The sequence below is a fragment of the Callorhinchus milii genome, unplaced genomic scaffold (assembly GCF_018977255.1).
Source record: "Callorhinchus milii isolate IMCB2004 unplaced genomic scaffold, IMCB_Cmil_1.0 Scaffold295, whole genome shotgun sequence".
Classification (NCBI taxonomy): domain Eukaryota; kingdom Metazoa; phylum Chordata; class Chondrichthyes; order Chimaeriformes; family Callorhinchidae; genus Callorhinchus; species Callorhinchus milii.
The window spans coordinates 1-18554 of NW_024705036.1; the positions used below are offsets into that span (position 1 = coordinate 1).

Sequence of the window (18554 nt, forward strand, 5' to 3'; positions counted from 1 at the left end):
GATTGCTTCTGAAAATAAGCTCAGTGGGCCTTACCTGGTCAAATAAAATCAGTTTAGTTTTATACATTCTCTTTGTTCTTTTCGTAAAGTCACGTAGGTATAAATAAAATAAAATTAATGACGACATTTCGGGCGCAACACAAGCGTCCATCATCAGGTGGGAAAGCACAGTCTGCTGCTGAGGCAGACTGTTTTAGTTTAATTGATGCAGTTAACACCAACACGGGGAAGTTGAAGGAAGGCTGGCATGCATGGTGTCGATGATCGCAAGACCATCTCATGTGTTATGGCATTCTTGATGACTGCTCATCCCCAAAGTCTGTAAGGCTTAACGGAGGCTGTGTGTACCTGTGTGTGTGTAGAGCGGATGGCTGCAACTTATAGCTCAATGAAGTGGCTTACGTGGATTTTTTTTATCGAAGCCAAATACTCGAAACGCATGTTTCTAAATGTAGAGGGAAAAACTGGAGGACCCGGAGAAAAATCTACGTGACCACGGTGAGAAGATGCAAACTTTAAATATACAGACGTCGGGGTCAGGATGGAACCCACAAGCTCTTATGGAAACCAAGCGAGATTTAAACTGGTATGCAGAAGGTCGTGGGTTTGATCCTGACCCTGATGCTTGTATATGTGGAGTTTATATGTTCTCCCCGTAGTCACATGTATATATGTTGAACTTCTTTCGCACAGTACATAGCCAACCGTGCTTATCGAAGGTGTGGGGAAAGCCTGGCTTTTCTTCCGGGTCCTCCGGTTTTTCCCTCCACATTTAGAAACATGCGTTTGAAAGTATTTGGCTGCTATACAATTTTCCACATGATGAGCCACTTCATTGAGCTACCAGTTGTGTCCAGGTCGCTTCTGAACAAGAGCTATATAGTTCATGGACCTTACCTGGTCAATAGAATAAAAAACCTAGTCCGAGTCGGACTAGAGTAGGCCCAGGCCAGATCTAGAGGTGTGAGAGTCCACAGACAGCGAGGCTGCCTGTAGTGCTGCGTGCACCGTGCAATGCCTCACCCATGCTGTTGCGCTCCTTGCTCACCCAGAAGATTCTCTCCCTCAGAGCCTCCACGCTCAAGTGCTGCCAGCAGCCCGAGCGACCTGCTCGCCACGCAGACACGTGCGCGGAGACACACACACACATATATATACACGCACACGCAGATACGCACTGACATACACACAACTGTCTACCGATACATATACATGTAGATACATACCCGAGACACACACACGCGCACGAATATACAAAACAAAGACAAAGATCCCCATATAGCTTTTAAAAGACTGTTGGTGCATGTGTTGTTAGCGAGCACCTATTAAGGCTGGCACGGCACAGGAGAGGGTGGTTGGCCAGCACCACGCTTGGCCGCCTTTGTCTCCCCAGTACTGATGTTTACACACTGCACAGGTACTAATTTGAGACCGGTTCAGATAAGACGATGTAACAATTTTTGTTCTTGGTAGTAAGTGTTATTTCGTAATTGCTTATGCATAAAAAGTATAGAAAATGCCTATTATTCCCTACAAACTTTGCTTTTGTGACCAGACAGTGATATTTTGAAATTTACCTATTTTCAATGAGAAAACTGGCGAATTTGTGTCTTTTCATTGACATAAAGTCAGAAAAAACAACATATGAATCAAAATAACATGCATTTATACTAAAGTAATACAAAATACTACAAAAGATTTAGAAGTGAGTAGTTTTTCGAGATTTACGATTATACTGTAAATCACTTTCACGAATCAGCCCCCAAATGTAGTCTCCCATCATGTTCTCGTTATACTGTCCTTGGTAGCGGCGTTCAAAGTCCAGTATATCCTGGTGGAAGCGCTCGCCTTGCTCCTCCGAGTACGCTCCCATGTTCTCCTTGAATTTATCAAGATGAGCATCAAGGATATGGACTTTGAGGGACATCCTACAGCCCATTGTGCCGTAGTTCTTCACCAGAGTCTCAACCAGCTCCACATAGTTTTCGACCTTGTGATTGCCCAGGAAGCCACGAACCACTGCGACAAAGCTGTTCCAAGCCGCTTTCTCCTTACTAGTGAGCTTCTTGGGGAATTCATTGCACTCCAGGATCTTCTTTATCTGTGGTCCGACGAAGACACCGGCTTTGACCTTTGCCTCAGACAGCTTAGGGAAGAAGTCTTGAAGGTACTTGAAGGCTGCCGACTCCTTATCTACAGCTCTGACAAATTGTTTCATAAGGCCCAATTTGATGTGCAGTGGTGGCATCAGCACCTTCCGGGGGTCCACCAGTGGCTCCCACTTGACGTTGTTCCTCCCCACAGAGAACTCGGTCCGCTGTGGCCAGTCCCGCCTGTGGTAGTGCGCCTTGGTGTCCCTGCTGTCCCAAAGGCAAAGATAGCAGGGAAAAAAACCGCCTTGGAGACCCATCAGGAATGCCACCATTTTGAAGTCTCCGATGACCTCCCAGCCGTACTCATCATACTTCAAGGCGTCCAGCAAGGTCTTGATGCTGTTGTAATCCTCTTTGAGGTGCACCGAGTGAGCCAGGGGAAGAGACGGGTACTTGTTACCATTATGGAGCAGCACGGCTTTGAGGCTCCTGGATGAGCTGTCAATGAAGAGGCGCCACTCATTCTGGTTACAGGCGATTCCGATTGCCTCGAACAGACTGGTCACATTGTGGCAGAAGCAGAGCCCATCTTGACGGGTGAAGAAGCTGCAAAAAGGTTGGTGACGCTTCCTCTGATCTGCGACTTGCACACTTTCATCCAACAAGTTCCACTGCTTGAGCCTAGACGTCAAAAGCTCGGCATTGGACTTGGTGAGACCAAGATCTCTGATCAAGTCGTTGAGGTCTTTTTGGTTGGGGTAGTATGGGTTTCTCTCCTCAGCTCCACCTCTGAAATTGTCATCTGGATCTACGTCTTCCTCGCTCTCTGACTTGCTGCTCTCTTCTAAAGACGGCTGCTCTCTCTCCGGAGGAGTGGGTACGGGGAGCTCATGGCAGTGTGGCACCGGGGCGATGGATGGAAGGTCCGGATACGTGATAGCAGGTGCATTCTTGCCAGTCCGACGTTTGGAAGGGTCCACCATGCAGAAGTAGCAGTTGCTTGAGTGGTCAGTGGGTTCCCGCCAAATTCTTGGGATAGCGAACTTCATGGCTCTCTTTTCCCCTCTGTACCATCCTACAAAAAACATTTATTTCACCCATGACTAATGTGTAAGAGATTCTCGCAACATTTTTCATGTATGATAAATTTTTCAATAACATTGAAAATTGTAAAACATTTAAAATTAAAACTTTTACAATTAAAAAATGTAACAAATTTTATAACATAAAATTCCGAGCAACAATTGTCCATCTTACCTTCCAGAGTTTTTTTGCATTGCTCGCAGGTGAAATGATAGTTTGTCTTGATCCCGACAGGCATGCCGAAATATGCCTTGTAGGCCTCACACATCTTAGCAGATGCTTCCACAGAGTACTTTTTCGCTCTTGTCTTGATAAATTGGCCGCAGACATAGCAAAATGCGTCTGCCGGATGCTTGCAGCCTCTTGATGCCATCTCAGAAAAATGCAGATATGTATCCACTTAGGCAGCTGGAACTAAACTGAACTGGTGGGCTTAAGGCCCCTGTATTTATACTATTTATATTACTGGAAAGTTCTAGAATTTCTAGAAGTTACTCCAAGTTTACTCAGCACTGAATCTGTCTGGAATGTTCTGGAAAATAGGTAAATTTCAAAATATCACTGTCCTGGTCACAAAAGCAAAGTTTGTGGGAATAATAGCCATTTTATGTACTTTTGAGGCATAAGCAATTAGGAAATAACACTTACTACCCAGGAACAAAATAAATAAATAAATTGTTACACAGTGTAATCGCCACTGGTGTTGGCCATGAATGGGAATCCGATCGGGTCGCTGGGTTGGTAGTGCAACGTGCTAACCACTACACAACGGAGATACACACCGTTACACACACACACATCTATCCAATGATACATACACATACGCAGAATCACACCGAGACACACACACATATATACACACACACACAACTCTCTACTGACACATGTACATGAAAAAAGCAGCACAGTATACAATCTATACAAGACTCCTACACATTAAAACACAAACAGTTTGCAGCAATACAGCCTTATCGCACACACGTGCACGCCACAAGGTTGTGTTGTAACATATTCACAAAACAATAATTAACAACTTGAAACCCTTTGCCAATCCACTGCTGGATGAAGGCCTCCCCACGCCTGGTCCGCTCATGGTCAATACCGATTGGTGAAGTGGGTGGGGGGCGGGGTGGTCCATAACTGGTTCAGATGTCGCTTGCAAACTTACATTAGCAATGGCCGGGAATCAAACTCAGGTAGGCAATGCTTCCCAACTCACAACATACCTCTGATCATTAAATCGCTACGTGTGATAGCATTGGCCCAATATTAATTTGCGCTAATGCTGTGCAGGGATTACGCCTGAGCGCAGGACGTCTTTTGTGTTTCAAACATGGTGGTGTAGTGGTAACACGTGCGCCTCGCAGCGAGAAGGGTCTGGGTTCTATTCCAGACTCGGGTGGCTTTCGATGTGGAGGTTGTATGTTCTCCCCTGTTCTACATGTGTTTCCTCGGGGTTATATGGTATCCTCCCATAGCTAAAAGAAACCATACAATGTAAATGCTTTTGGCCAAACATTGCAATGCTGAAATATTACCTGAAAATTACTCAATTGGATTGCAAATAGCAACATTGCCCCCTAACTGTTAAACTCGAAAGGACAATCCAAAAAGAAGAAGAGTTAAGAGACTCAGTGAGGCTTTCCTGGGTACACAAGCATAAACACGTAAATTATTAATTGAAACCAGACCCGTGTTCTATGCACAAGTTGCCATGTGACCACAATACGTGGGAAACATGCGGAATCCTTCACGAAATACACGGTTATCAGCTCACCTGCTTCCTCTAAGTCAACATGATACTGAGGAGAAAGGCTGCATGGAAGGCCACACAATAATACTGTGCGGTCATGCAAATTGTAATTAGAAAGTTGCTGCAATAACTACACGAAATTCATCGCCACAGCACACATGGACACACAAATAAAACTTGTCATGCTGAAAACGAATTAGTCGGTAACTCTGCATCAATGTCCTTCTGAAATATTGAGGTTGAACCCATTGTAACGTTTACTCACGATAAAGCCAAAACTAAAATGGTAATAATCTTCCGTTGCTGACAAATACCGCCTAATCTATTGCCGGCAGACTCTCACGGGAGGCATTGTGGGCCTATCATAGCGCAGCAGATAGTGCCAAGCTCCAGCCTCGTAAGGGCTCATCAGTGAACCATATGCAGCTACAGACGATGGCAATGTTTTCGCAAAGGGAACCCCAACTGGGATGCGGGGGTCTTCACATTTAAGTAAAGAATTTCTAGTTGTTCTAACATGACTGTTTTAAGAAAGCTTGCAAAGATATATTAATAACAACCAATTAAAACACATTTTAAAAATGATAGCATTTAATTAATGTTGCAGCTGTGACTCCAAGGGAGGAATCGTAATGATGAGTCAAGGGCGGCCACCTGCGCAGGGCAACCGCGTGCCAACGGAGACGAACGCCGGCCCAGCATTCATGCGAGCTGAAATACTGACCTCTTGTACTTGTTTTTGTATATTAAGTGGCATTTTTATTTTTGGTTTAGCATGAATTATGGCAAAAGAAGAACTTCCCCACTGATTATTGTTAAAAACAACACGATATGTGTTGGATGGACATGTAGCATAGTACTAATCTACGTATGACAGCTATGACAATTACTGCTATACCTCCGATTAGCGCGGTTGGACACGTACGATGCAAACCAAGTTCAACACACATACATATTGAAGGCAGACTGAAATAGAGGCAACGAGCAGGGTGGCGTGTGTTCAGAAAACTATAAAGATAACGAACACAGGAGTTGAGCGAGGCAAGCACCACCGCTGCCGTTTCAATGGTCAGCTCACACGGCCGCACGCACTGCTGCAGGTGCATGTGCGCGGCACTCCAGCGGAACAGTGGTGGATGCTCCACTGCAGAGCACCTCTTCTAGAGAATGCCACCCAAGAAAAGATGCCACTTTCGTGGATACGTAATGAGGTCTTGTATCCTGGGCTGTACAAACTGAAGTTTGAAGCTTTGTTAAACCAGCGAGGTATTAAAATGCACGGTAGCCATGCCCCGTTGATGCCACTGGGCGATTGTGAATGTCGATTTAACGGCACAAGTTTTTCTTCCGATTTCATTCCAATGACGGAAGAAAAACTCAAATGAAATAACTTTATCAGTATGTCTTCAGGTCAGAAGACGTACCATGGCTCCCACAAGGGAGGCCGTGGCACAGTTTGGCGGCAGCTACCTTAAATGCGGTCGTGTCACGACAGGTCTCTGCTGTGAGTACAATGTCTTTAAGAAAACGGCGCTATGCTCTCTAAATTAAAATTAATTCCAACCGCTTGCGCGTTCCGAGATTCAGCGGTGAACGGGACACCCACCCTGTGACTTGCAGACATCTCGTAACGGAAAGGGTTAAGAGAGAGCAGTTTGTGTTTTTGTGTTCGTCGGCAGTCGTGAGGTCATGTGGGCAATGGGTGCAAGCCGGCAAGAGGAACCAGCATGGGGCACGAATGTAAGGTAGCGGTGGGAGTGATGCGTTAGTGGTGGAGCCATGAGGGGGCAGGAGTAGGAGGGGGGGTGGGGCTGACCTTTGAGCCGTCGCTTGAGCACCGCCTCCTCCAGTCTGCTGCACTCGATCTGCTCGTCCAGGTTCTCCAGCAGCTGCAGACGCCCAGAGTGGTGGTCAGCGCACCCAGCAAAACACAGCACAATAGCTAGATTGAGAACAAACTCCCACCAATGCTCCTATTAACACCACTGCCTATACATGGGGGTGTCCTGGGTGGCTCAGGGGATTAATGTGCAGGATCAGAGGCACTTGAGCCAGCATCGTTGAGATCCTGGGTTTGAATTGGGTTCTCAACTGCCCATGGTTAAACTGGGTTTTCAAGTGTAGCGATGTTGATCATCTCCGCCCAGTCGGCAGTGAACGTACAAGCAAATCTATTTCAGCTCTGAGGAGTGGAATTTTTGTTTTGGTTGCTATGAGGCAAATTCTCTTTCTGGGGCCTGTGAGAAGATGTGCTATCTGGCCTACGAACGCAATTGTTTTCTGCCACGATGTGATGCACCGTTGAGTGCAATGCTTCTGAAAATAAATATCTCGATTTTCAAGGCTTCATGCAGACGTCACAACTGGAATAGAATCAGGAAAATAAAACGGTAATATTTAATTCGTGGGTTGTTTCTTCCACAAAATTAATGCGAGGTAAGCCGGTCTGTTCGTAAAACGACTACTTTCTGAACACAGACTATGAGGCATGCGGCCGTGTGCATCTTCAATAATAAATTCACCGTTTGAATGGATTTTAGTCAACACTCCGAAACAACAATAAACACCCAGAAGGAAACAGCTGTGGTTGTTTGTTTCCTACGTGTGATGTGGGCCCACGCGAGGTCACCGGAAACAAGGCATACTAAGAGGAACCTCTTTGTCCCAACCGTGACACCAGGCCAATTGTTTTTATCAAACTTGGAAGGGTGACCACAAAGAGCAAAAAGACAGGGGGCAATTAATGTCGTGGGCAGTGGGCGGCAGTGCAATAAAACACAATGTCGTTCTGCAATCCCGCCCACCGTCGTCAACCCACACTGACCAGCATGGTGAAGTATGGACAAATATCCCTCGCAGCAGCCCACAGGGCGCGGGGAAGCCCTCATCCAGCAGTGGAGTGACAGAATGGGTTGATTGGATCAGCTTAATCACCAGCGGACACTCGAAAAAGTGAAAATATTCACAGCCAAAGGGACACGTTCAAGATGTGTGAGAAGTCGGATTATGGTATGGGATGTGACTTAATGGATTAATTTCTCTGTTTCGTTATAACTTTTAGTTGTTTTTGCGTTTAGTTCATTTAATTATTTTTATTTATAAGGTTTTTAATTCGCTTGGTATTCGCTATAAATAGGATTTGGCCTTATATATAATTAATGTAGCGCGTTGTGGGATGCAATTAGCTTGAATGATGCTATGTAAAATGAAATCATTGTTATTAATGCCGCTTAGCCCTGTGCACGCCCACAAATTGAACCCAAATCGCCACTGCAATTGCAGCACAGTGCGTAAAAAACCACGATTTCACAACTCGACGTCTGTTGTGCATAGACACACACACACACCACGATGGTTTCACCTTCGTGCGAGCCACCAACCCTTGCCTCCAAGCCTTCTCATCCTCACCAAGTGTGCACTGGCTGTCGGGACATTTCCGAGCGAGCGACCGCGCTCCAGCTCCAACCAGTTCAGTTGGCTCCTCGTCCATAAAAGCAAAAGTACACCCTCTGTTTAATGCCATCTTGTCCCTCCAGCGCCCATCCACTCGCCGGGTAGTTGTTTGGCCTAAGCGAGTAAACAGTGCTGCAGAGGCCCACAGGCTCAAGTCGCACACTAAAAACCCGGCGAGATCAACATTACCCAGATTTTCCCACACGTTTACGGTCACATAATTGGCAAGGCAAAGCCTAATGCTACTTTTATAGCCTCAATTTATTTTCCCGCCCCCCTCCCCCTCCACCACTTTTATTTCACCGGGTCGCACTGTGGTTTGGAGTGCCGGGCTTGGACTGAGAGAAGGTCAAGGGTTAAAATCCCTGTTGGGAGGCCGAATCGGCTAACCCCCCCCCCCCCAAAAAAAGTGCCACAGCTTTGCGGGGAAGTCAACAAGTAGTCGTCCAATTGAGAGCACGGTCTCTGCCATGGTAATATGGAATTTCCACCGCTGGGTGTGGGTTACCAAATGAGATGAATTGCAGCCCAATGGCACGTTTGCGCGGGGAGACACTTTGATTTGAGAAGAACTTTGACTCAAGATAAACCTTTTGTCTTCTCAGCCAGAGAGGACAGAATTGTCCCAAGCTACAGTCGCCATCTAGAGGCAGCATAGGACAAGGCAGGGGTGGCCAAGCAAACAACAGCGAGAATCCACCCGGCAAAAATCTCTGACCTGGGGGGCCCGTCACTATGACCCCTGACCAAGTGTTTGTGAGTAACGGCACAACACGTATCCCATTTTACCAGCACACGGCAGACTTACTTCCCAATTTCCCATCGTTCACCTCAATTTGTGAGCAGTGGGATTCATGTCGGTTGAGCGAAGCACTTAACGAAATCGAAGATGACCCAAAACGACCCACACCGGCATTTTAACTCGCGACCTTTCGATCGTGAGCCAATGGTTCAAATATCGGCGCCACCCGGCCGGATCACTGTTCGCATAACCTACGTCCGCGATTGGGGTAGTCAACGGTGGTCGTCCAATAGACCGGAATTGCCACTGCTGCCTCAGAGGACTGTCAATGGAGACGAGTGCTGACACATTGCTCGTCAAAGCAGGGAGACACGACGACACGACTTTAATGCGCAAGCCTGTGTCATCACGTACACCTCCGTGTCAGCAGTGTGTCGCTGTATCCACCCTGGCGCGGTGCATGTTGCCGCTCGTGCTCTCGGCACGCGCACACACGAGCCGGAAGGCGCACAGAATGAACGTGGCGATGGTGGAAGCGTGCGCAAGTGACGGCATCTCACCCGCGGCTTCACCAGCAGTTGACCCGTCACCCCGAACATCCGCGACAGGCCCAGCGGCGTGCAGACTGCGCGTCAAACAAGAAAGATCAGAAAGATCCCACGCATAGCCTTAAAAGACTGTTGGGGCAAGTGCTGTTAAGCGAGCACCTATGAAGACCGGGGTTAGTGGCCAGCACCATGCCCGGCCGCCTTTGTCTCCCAAGGGGCGATGTTTACGCACCACACCAGGTACTCATTTGAGGCCGAGTCGACAACAACAACAACCGACATTCGCCACTAAGTGGCAGTGACGTCACCACGACGCTTGTGCCAGGCTATATGCACCTTGAGGCCACGTGAAGTGTCGAACGCCCGCTGGCAGGTCACGGGGCAGACCCAGGTGCCATGGGTCGACTGACTGAGATGACTGAGATGACTGGCTGATGCACCATCTGTGCCCCCTACTGTGCCAAATTGCTGTGCTTTAGCCACCCGGCGCTCCGCTCGTTGTTGTGAGCGTTGCTCCTCCGCCCTCCGTTGTTGTTGGAGGGCGACTGCCTCCAACTGCCCAGTAGCGTCCTTCACGAGCCTTCGCCACTGAGGCCGATCTTGACACCGCTGGTACCAGTCATCGGCAAGTCCACTCAGCTCCACGTCCATTTAGCCCCCTCTATCTGGCCGAACAAAAACTGTTTAGGCATGTGGTGGCTGGCCATGCGGGCTACATGACCCAGCCAATGCAGCCTTGCCTGCCGGAGGAGCTCACCAATGGGACTTTGCACAGATCTTTCAAGGATTTGTGAGCTCCTCTCACAATCCAGCCTGGTTAAACCCAGGATGGATCATAGGCAGGCCAGCCTAAATGTTTCTAACCGGCGAAAATGTTCCATTAGGGGGGTCCACGTTTCGCAAGCGGGACCCCTAATGAAACATCTTCGCCGGCTGAGTTGACCCACGCACACACATACACAGCAGCAGCACAAGCAGCTCGTAAGCGCTGATAGATCTAGATTTAAAAGTACATCAGTCCAGTATACTTTCTAATATCAAAAGGAAGAGCGTTCCAGATGGCTGCAGAAGCGCATCTAAAAGCACACGTTTCAATGACCGTCTTTATTCAATGGTTAGCCAAAAGCCACTGCGAGGATGCTCTTTGAAGGGATCGGCAAGCTACTGTGGTTCATGGTTCATTTGTGGCAAGCACTTTGTGTGTAATGAGTGGTGCAAGAATGCAGGGGTGGTAATGGAACTGGGTGGCCAAATTGTTCGCACGTCACACTTTTGGACCAAAGCGGTGCGAGCACCTGCAGTGCGGAGAAGCCGGCGGTGGGGGTGACTTACCCAGCAGCAGGAGCACCCCAAAGAGGGAGATGCAGGAGTAGAGATAAGGCAGGTAGAAGTCCCACAGGCCTAGGGGCAAACACAACACTTCTTAACATGTAGGTTCTCGCAGACAATTTTACGATTCACAATTGATTTTTGGGTTAGGTCATATCATGATCTGGGAAATCTTGTGTCAGAAGAGCCCCCACCACCCAACACAGACAAACAAATTAAATTGTGAAGCAAACAATTATGATTGTGTCTGTTTGCTGGTAAGTTGAAGAGCAAATTTCACAACCAAATTCATCAATTAGATTTGAGGTTTTTCTTGAAACTGCATCAATAACCTTTGTTCTTACTTCCTGGATCAATTGACCTCTGGTCCATACTTCCCACTCACTACATTTGCGAGTGAGGTTCATCACATGACAGTGAAACCGACATTGGAATTCTCACAGCTCGAATTAAGTGCAGTAGCAAATTTAACAAAACGATTCTTCTTTCGTGCAATAATTGGTCACCGGGTTGAGACCATCAATTTGCTACACTTGAGAACAGAGTTGGTTGAATCAGGCAGCCGTCTGGATTCGAAACCCAGGACCTCAGCAGTGGCAGCTCAGCGCTCTGACGTCTGAGCCACAAGAATTGGGTGTGAGGTCAACAATTGTGTGCGAGGTCAACTAGTGCCTCACCGCGTAGGGACTTGGTGCTGGCTGGATCCTTGTCGATGATGGATGATGCCACCCACACCATGCCGAACACGAGCAGCACGAGGAGGCACAGCACCACGGCTGCCTCGTACACACGGCCCATCACTCCCTGCAGCAACATGGCACACAGACAAAGACATAGATCCTCTGTGTAGCCTTAAAATACTCAGTTTAACACGTAGGCTTTCGCGACCAATGTTATTCATAATCAACGATTTTTGGGTTTAGATCGCGTTTATTTATAAATGTGTCGTAACCCTCCACCACCCGACACGGCCAATCAGTAAAAATATGTCACGTTGACAAAGACAAATAGTTCACTGCTTTAGCCCACCGGTGTGTTGAAGCAACAACATTAATTGTGTATGTGGCAGATGCTATATTGGACAGACAGGGCGTAACGTTAGTGTAAGACTAAAAGAACACCAGAGAAATATTAAACTATCACAAACACAACTGTCGGCAGTAGCAGAACATGCATGCCAACAGGGACACTCAATTTATTTTGACAACGTGGAAGTGTTGTGTAAAACTAGTTACTACTGGCAAAGACTAATTAGAGAATCGATTGAAATTGAGAGAAACAGAAATAACTTTAATCGCTCAGACAGCTATAGGCTTAGTGCGGCCTGGAAGCGTATTATTAAATAAGATACATTACAATTACTTATAAGGGAAACAACCACTAACCGATTACTAATGTAGCATAATCACAATAAAACACATTCCAAATGATTACTAATCTACAAATCGCATCGTAACAATAGCCTGATTACTAATCTAGTATATAATTACAATCACTCCCCCTTGAATCTTTGCACCTGATGAGTTAATGAGTTAATGATGACGTCACCCTGCTGCTGCTCTATATAAGAACTGGAGACACAGCAGAGCCTCACCATTCTGGCGAATTGCCCGATGATGCTGATTGCAATTACCAGCGAAACGTCGTACTCAAATTGTAAATGTTGTTGCTTCAACACACCGGTGGGCTAAAGCAGTGAACTATTTGTCTTTGTCAACGTGACACATTTTTACTGATTGGCCGTGTCGGGTGGTGGAGGGTTACGACACATTTATAAATAAACGCGATCTAAACCCAAAAATCGTTGATTATCCTTAAATACTGTTGGGGTAAGTGCTGTTAGCGAGCACCCATAAAGGCCGGCACGGCACACGAGGAGGTGAGTTGGCAGTACCACGCCCGGCCGCCTTTGTCTCCCAAGTGGAAATATTTACAGACTGCACCTGGTACTCATTTGAGGCCGAGTCGACCTAGAGGAGGCCCAGAACCGGTTTAGATCATTGTCACTGATGGTGTTTGCGGTGGGGGGGAAGTGATCTTTGTGTTTTGTGACGAGTGGACTGACCTTGCGGGAGCCAGTGAAGCCCTCGGACTCAATGAAGAAGTAGGCGAATGGCATGAGCAGCACCAGGGAGAGGTTGGAGCACAGGAAGACCAGGTTCCACAGCCCTGGGCAGACGACAGCAGAGAGAGCCTCCGAATAAGACGATGCACCCCCAACTTTCAGTTTATGTGGGAAAATAGTGCATTGAATAATTGAGGGAATATGTTACGTCGAAATTTAAAGAACTTCAAAGGAGTGCGACTTGATTTTATTATTCGGGGTGACGGGTCCATTGGCATCGTTGATAGTTTTAGCTGCAGTTTGCATTTTGCTCAAACGCAATGCTTCGATTGTAATCAATAAATACATAAGACATCGCTATCGTACGATGATTTGAATGTGACTTCTCTGTCACATGGAGCTTGTGCAGCACGGGAGGCGAGTGCACGCAACCCCTGGGTATGGTGGCACTTACCCGTGATAGTGCTTTCAAAGTTGGATTGGTGGATCATGCAAAGATCATAACTTTACTGGGCCTCTCCAGCTGTTGCGCTATTAGTTGGCCAGGAGATGGCAGTAAAGCATGTGGGTGCTGTCTATTTGAACTTTGTTGTCTCCAAGTTTTTTCCCCGCTGGTTATTCCATTGCCTCCCACGCACAAAAACTACCAAACATTCCGACGCGGGACGCTGAAAAAACTCCTCCACTGGGTTTAACCGCGAGTCGCCCGCGGTGCGGCGTTCATGTCGTGGCCATCACGGCAGGCAGGGGCGTGGGCGAGCGTGGTGCACGCGGCCGGCCAGGGGGCGACTATACGCAAGAGAACCACGCGCGCGCGCGAATAAACCGTGCGAGCTAACGCGAGCGAGAGAGTGCACCGTGCGAATAAGTGAACCGCTCACGAGTGAGCACGTGTACTGTGTGAGCAAGCGGATGAGTGCCACATTGCGAGCAAGTGAACCACTCATGAATGAGCGACTGCACTGTGTTGCTCGAGTGAGTGAGCGAGTTTACCGTAGGAGCGATCGAGAGCGAGCGTACCGTGCACGAGCGAGCCGTTGAGCCACTGCATGTAATAGCTGTGCGGGAACGACAACAGCACCTCGTTGCTGACAATGGAGAAGGGTAGCAGCAGGGCGGCCGCGAGGGACACGGCCAGCGTGAAGGTGCACATCCACAGCCTGCGAGTGCGCCAGCACGTGTGGCAGACACCACCGATAGGATTATCACGACAGCACAACATTGCCAAGACGGCACAGAATTGCCGCGACAGCACAACATCGACACTGAAAATGCATTCAGCGTCTAGCTGCGACCGCATCGGTAACTAAGGAAGGTACCTGCACTGTGAGATACTGGGAGAAGAGAAGGGGACATGGTTAATTTTAGAAAATGGTTAAGATTAACAATGCACCTTTTTGCATACTATTATGCTGTCAGATCATGCAACAACATTCTATACGCTCGAATTCTATGCAATGCAATGCAGTGTCACCATCAGCACCAAAAGTCATGATCAATCGACTGTTGGATGAAGGCCTCCCCCCAAGTCGATGCCATATCTCATGGCCTTGAAGTGTAATATTCCACAGGGCCACCCGCACACCATATCTTAATTGGAGGCATTATATTATTGTTATTTTGAATCCTGCTGTGGCAGTGCACAGGTGTGCAAGCCATGCAGAGGTTCAGGCCATGCACAAGTGCAAGACATCCCGTGGCACTACTTACGACTGCGCTGGCCTCTCCCATCCTCGTGCACATTTAACACCACCTGCTCCAGGCGTAGTGTTGTTGTGCACCGATAAAGTCGCCGTACTGGTTTCTCCAGTTCACCTTTTGCCAATTGTTTCCCTTGCTTGAATGAGTTCTATTGGTGGTTAAAAAGCTCACATTTTGAACTTATTTTGCACCTTACGTAGTCAACCGTGACAATCTGAGGTGTGAACATGGAACTGAATAAAGATGCACTCATGTCAACGGTGGCTGTGCTGAGAGCATCCAATCTCTCTTTTAAAAAAATTAGTGAAATCATAGATGATCGCAAACCAGGCTTTGAACCTACAACCTCACAGCAGGTGGAGGCTCAAGTGCACAGACAAGAGGATTCAAAGCTCCCAATGACACCCGGGACCACACCAAAGCTTCATCGTAGATGACCGGGCGTGTGTCCTCAATGTGAAATCATCCAAAGGGCTACGTAACCTTGCCACAAGATTCCCGTACATCAATGTTCCTTTTTAAGCTGCGACGTGGAAAGCACTGCGTTTATTACTCACGCGATTCTGTTCACCATTGCATCTTCATCATCTCCTGCAACACAAGGCACACTGGTGTTTACGCAGGATAATAAAATGCAATGGTCGCGGCGCATGCGTTAGGAGACACCTCGATGGTCACGGCCGGCTCTCGTGGCATGTGTTGTGAACGCTGCCCGTTTCTAAATGTAGCCCGCAATGTGTAGAACGGCAAGACCAGGCGCAATCATGCCCCGGCATCGTGGTGCACTTCAGCAACAACTTCACAGGGAATTCGTGGAAGAGGGAACACTCATTTTCATTTGACTTATTAATAGCGGATGGGTGGAGTGGTGGCGGAGTGGTTAGTGCACTATGCTACGAATCTAGCAACATGAGTTTAGAGTCTCAGCCACGGCTTAACAGTATGGTGAAGTATAGTCAAACCCCCACTCCATGGGAATGCCTTCATCCAGCAGTGGATTGACATAGGGCTGTACATTTTTTTAATAACATATCTCTAATTTAATTTTTTTTATTTCAATATAAAAATTATGAGAATTTCCTATAAAACCTTTACAAAATGTTGGCATCCCTCACTGTTAGTGGCTGCCCCTCACATATAACACACTACTGCCTAGTAACACTGCTTTAATGACCAGAGCCTCTCAACTGAAGTCTGCTTTGCTGAAACAAAGACACGGCCTGAAATGATAACAATGTTGAATTTTACTTTGTGTACGTAGGCTGTGTGCCCGGGGCTGTAAAACACAGGCTTGCAGCTTCTTAAGTGAATACAAATACACCATTGTTACGGTCACGTAGGTCAGCAGTACACTCCAGTGATGTCACTGTGATGCCAATCCCGTGCATTTTAAACTCAATTCAGTGACGTTACTTCAGTGACGTCACTCGAGTACCAAGATAGAACACCAGAGAGTGAATCACAAGCATTCTGTTTGCCTTTCGCAAAGCTGAATGAGAAACGCCGAACCCGCCCAGGATGCTCAGTCGAGTACACATCTACACAGCACTGTGTTTGACTGCGGCCACATCTTACTTTCAGCAAAGGGTATTAAAAAAAAACATCGGTTCAAAAGATCCACGTTATTTAATTTGGGAGGCAAAACAGAAACATTGTACGTTTATTTCTGTATTATAGAGCCATCAAATCAGTCGGGCCCAACTTTTATCAAAGTAACCGCTGCACGTAACCACCACCCTGCCGTGGACATCAATCTCCGTCAGTAATCAAGGGGACCCGTGAAACAAGATCGCTCTTGTTGTGCGGTGGGGCAAGAAGGCAAGACAAGAAGCCTCTCCACTGAAGCGGCACCTTCCCTGTTAAACCCTCCGGGGGTCCTGGCAAGCACCACGCACATAGTGGCCTCCACTGGGTGAGGGGGGGGGCTGTTGCTCTGTGAGCATGCGTGCCGCGACGGTGGGGATAGGCGAGGCGAGCGTGGGCCACATTTTCTGGCTGTTTATCACCAATTCTCTTCCAAGACGACGTCCCGGTCAGCGTGGAACAGTTTTGATCAAATATCCCTCCAGAGGGGCGCTCTACAGAACTCCCTCGAGCAGAGTCCCTGCTGCCACCAGTGGTGTGAGAAAGTAATCAAGGGCAGGGTTTGCACCATCCACCTTTTTTTGTATCACCGAGTGTATCCCAAATTCACTTAATCATCGTGCAATGAGATTAAGAAACTTTCTTCGCAACGAGTGGTGTAACATCACCACTTCACGTAAGAGAACGGTCCCTGTAACAGAAGGCATCACAGAACTACTTCCGAAAAAACCAAAGAGTATATTTCAAAAGTGGTTTATCACCTGGAATATTCTGAATTAAATAAAAAAAAATCTATTTTATGAGGTGCTTTCATTTTTGAGTGGTGTCCAGATATGAGCCCAGTACCGCAACAGCACCGGCTCAGGGCTCTGACATGCCATAGACTCCTGAATTACCCAACCACTTCACATACAAGACTTCAAAAAGGTAATGTAGTAAAAATGTTATACAATTGTTTATTTTATTCCGCAGTCGGTGGGTGACCAGGTTGAGATCTTCAACTTGCACCATTTAAGAACCTGGTTTAATCAATGGTGGTTAAAACCCCAGATTCGAATCCCGAATCCCAGCGAACTTGGCAGAGCGTTCCGACAGGGGACATTCCGAGCTCCTGCCTGGGCTGCCCTGCAACCTCACAGGATGTCCTTTTCGGGACAGTGATGGATTGGAGTGTGCCATGGTCGTGCTCCAGCACAGCGTCTCAGATTGTCACGGTGTCAGATTAGCAGACGCTGGCCCGTACTGCGACACCTCAGAGCAGGCAGCAAACCGACATGCGTCAGCAGTGACGATCGCACAGGCAGCTGGGTGCCTCGGAGATCGCAATGACCCATCAGGCATAACTGCGCCTGCACTGCTCTGTGCCTGGGTTCAACACGGTTGGGGGAGGAGGGGTGATGTTTAAGCGTGTGTGATAAATCCAGCTTCTTGAGTGCAGTGAGCAAAGGTCATCGCGACCGATGCCGGATGCTGTCAATAACTACGGTACCTTGCCATTGCTTCCTTCCTTCTGCCAGTTCCCACAACTGTTGTACATTAACGACACAACCTCCGAGGTTGGTTCTTACAGTCTGCTGCCAAATGTAATGAGGGTATTCCCCTTGGTTGCGGACCCGAGGTGCCACTCCAATGCCATCTCGTAATACCTGCCCTCCTCCGTTTTGTAAGCATATCCCTCCCATCGCAGCCCCCTCTTCTTCCTGTTCACATCTACAACACTTATTGCCACGTCCTATTATAAAATGTATGAGTTGTGTAACCCCATTCGTAACGTGTCTGTTTTGGCGCATTAACGCTCCTTGGACTTTACAATGCAATGTGATTGTCATAAAGGTATCACTGTGCGCACAGCGCAATACAGCCGCTGAGATGTGAAAGGTAGAGGTTTGGGAGGGTGTTTCACCACCCGTGGTCCGCCTTGACCAGCAACTCACCCAGAATGAAGTCGGTCCTCTTCTTGAACCGGGTGATGATCAGGTAGGAGGTGATGTAGAGGAACGTAAACAGCAAGAAGCAGATCTGAAACACAATGGAGATGAGATGCTTCATGCAAGTGGTCGAAGACCGAGACACCGTTGAGATCGCGAATACAAAACGGTTATTATATAATACAAAATAAAATCTAAACTATTTTTTATTTTACCAGGTAAGGGCCACTGAACTATATAGCTCTTTTTCAGAAGCAACCTGGCCACAAATGAAA

At 47.6% G+C, this 18554-nt stretch overlaps 1 protein-coding gene across 1 annotated transcript in view; it reads right to left on the minus strand.

Moving 5' to 3' along the window:
- Positions 1–5251: 5251 nt before the first annotated feature.
- LOC121851994 (protein LMBR1L-like) overlaps positions 5252–18554 on the minus strand; it is a 13683-nt gene continuing 380 nt past the window's right edge. The window contains exons 2-11 of the mRNA XM_042346068.1: positions 18255–18370; positions 16813–16874; positions 15325–15355; positions 14087–14226; positions 13067–13170; positions 11679–11805; positions 11005–11073; positions 9685–9749; positions 6746–6818; positions 5252–5355 (exon numbers count right to left, since the gene is read on the minus strand). Coding sequence (XP_042202002.1) covers positions 5252–5355; positions 6746–6818; positions 9685–9749; positions 11005–11073; positions 11679–11805; positions 13067–13170; positions 14087–14226; positions 15325–15355; positions 16813–16874; positions 18255–18370 — 891 coding nt within the window. The remainder of the gene's footprint in view (positions 5356–6745; positions 6819–9684; positions 9750–11004; positions 11074–11678; positions 11806–13066; positions 13171–14086; positions 14227–15324; positions 15356–16812; positions 16875–18254; positions 18371–18554) is intronic.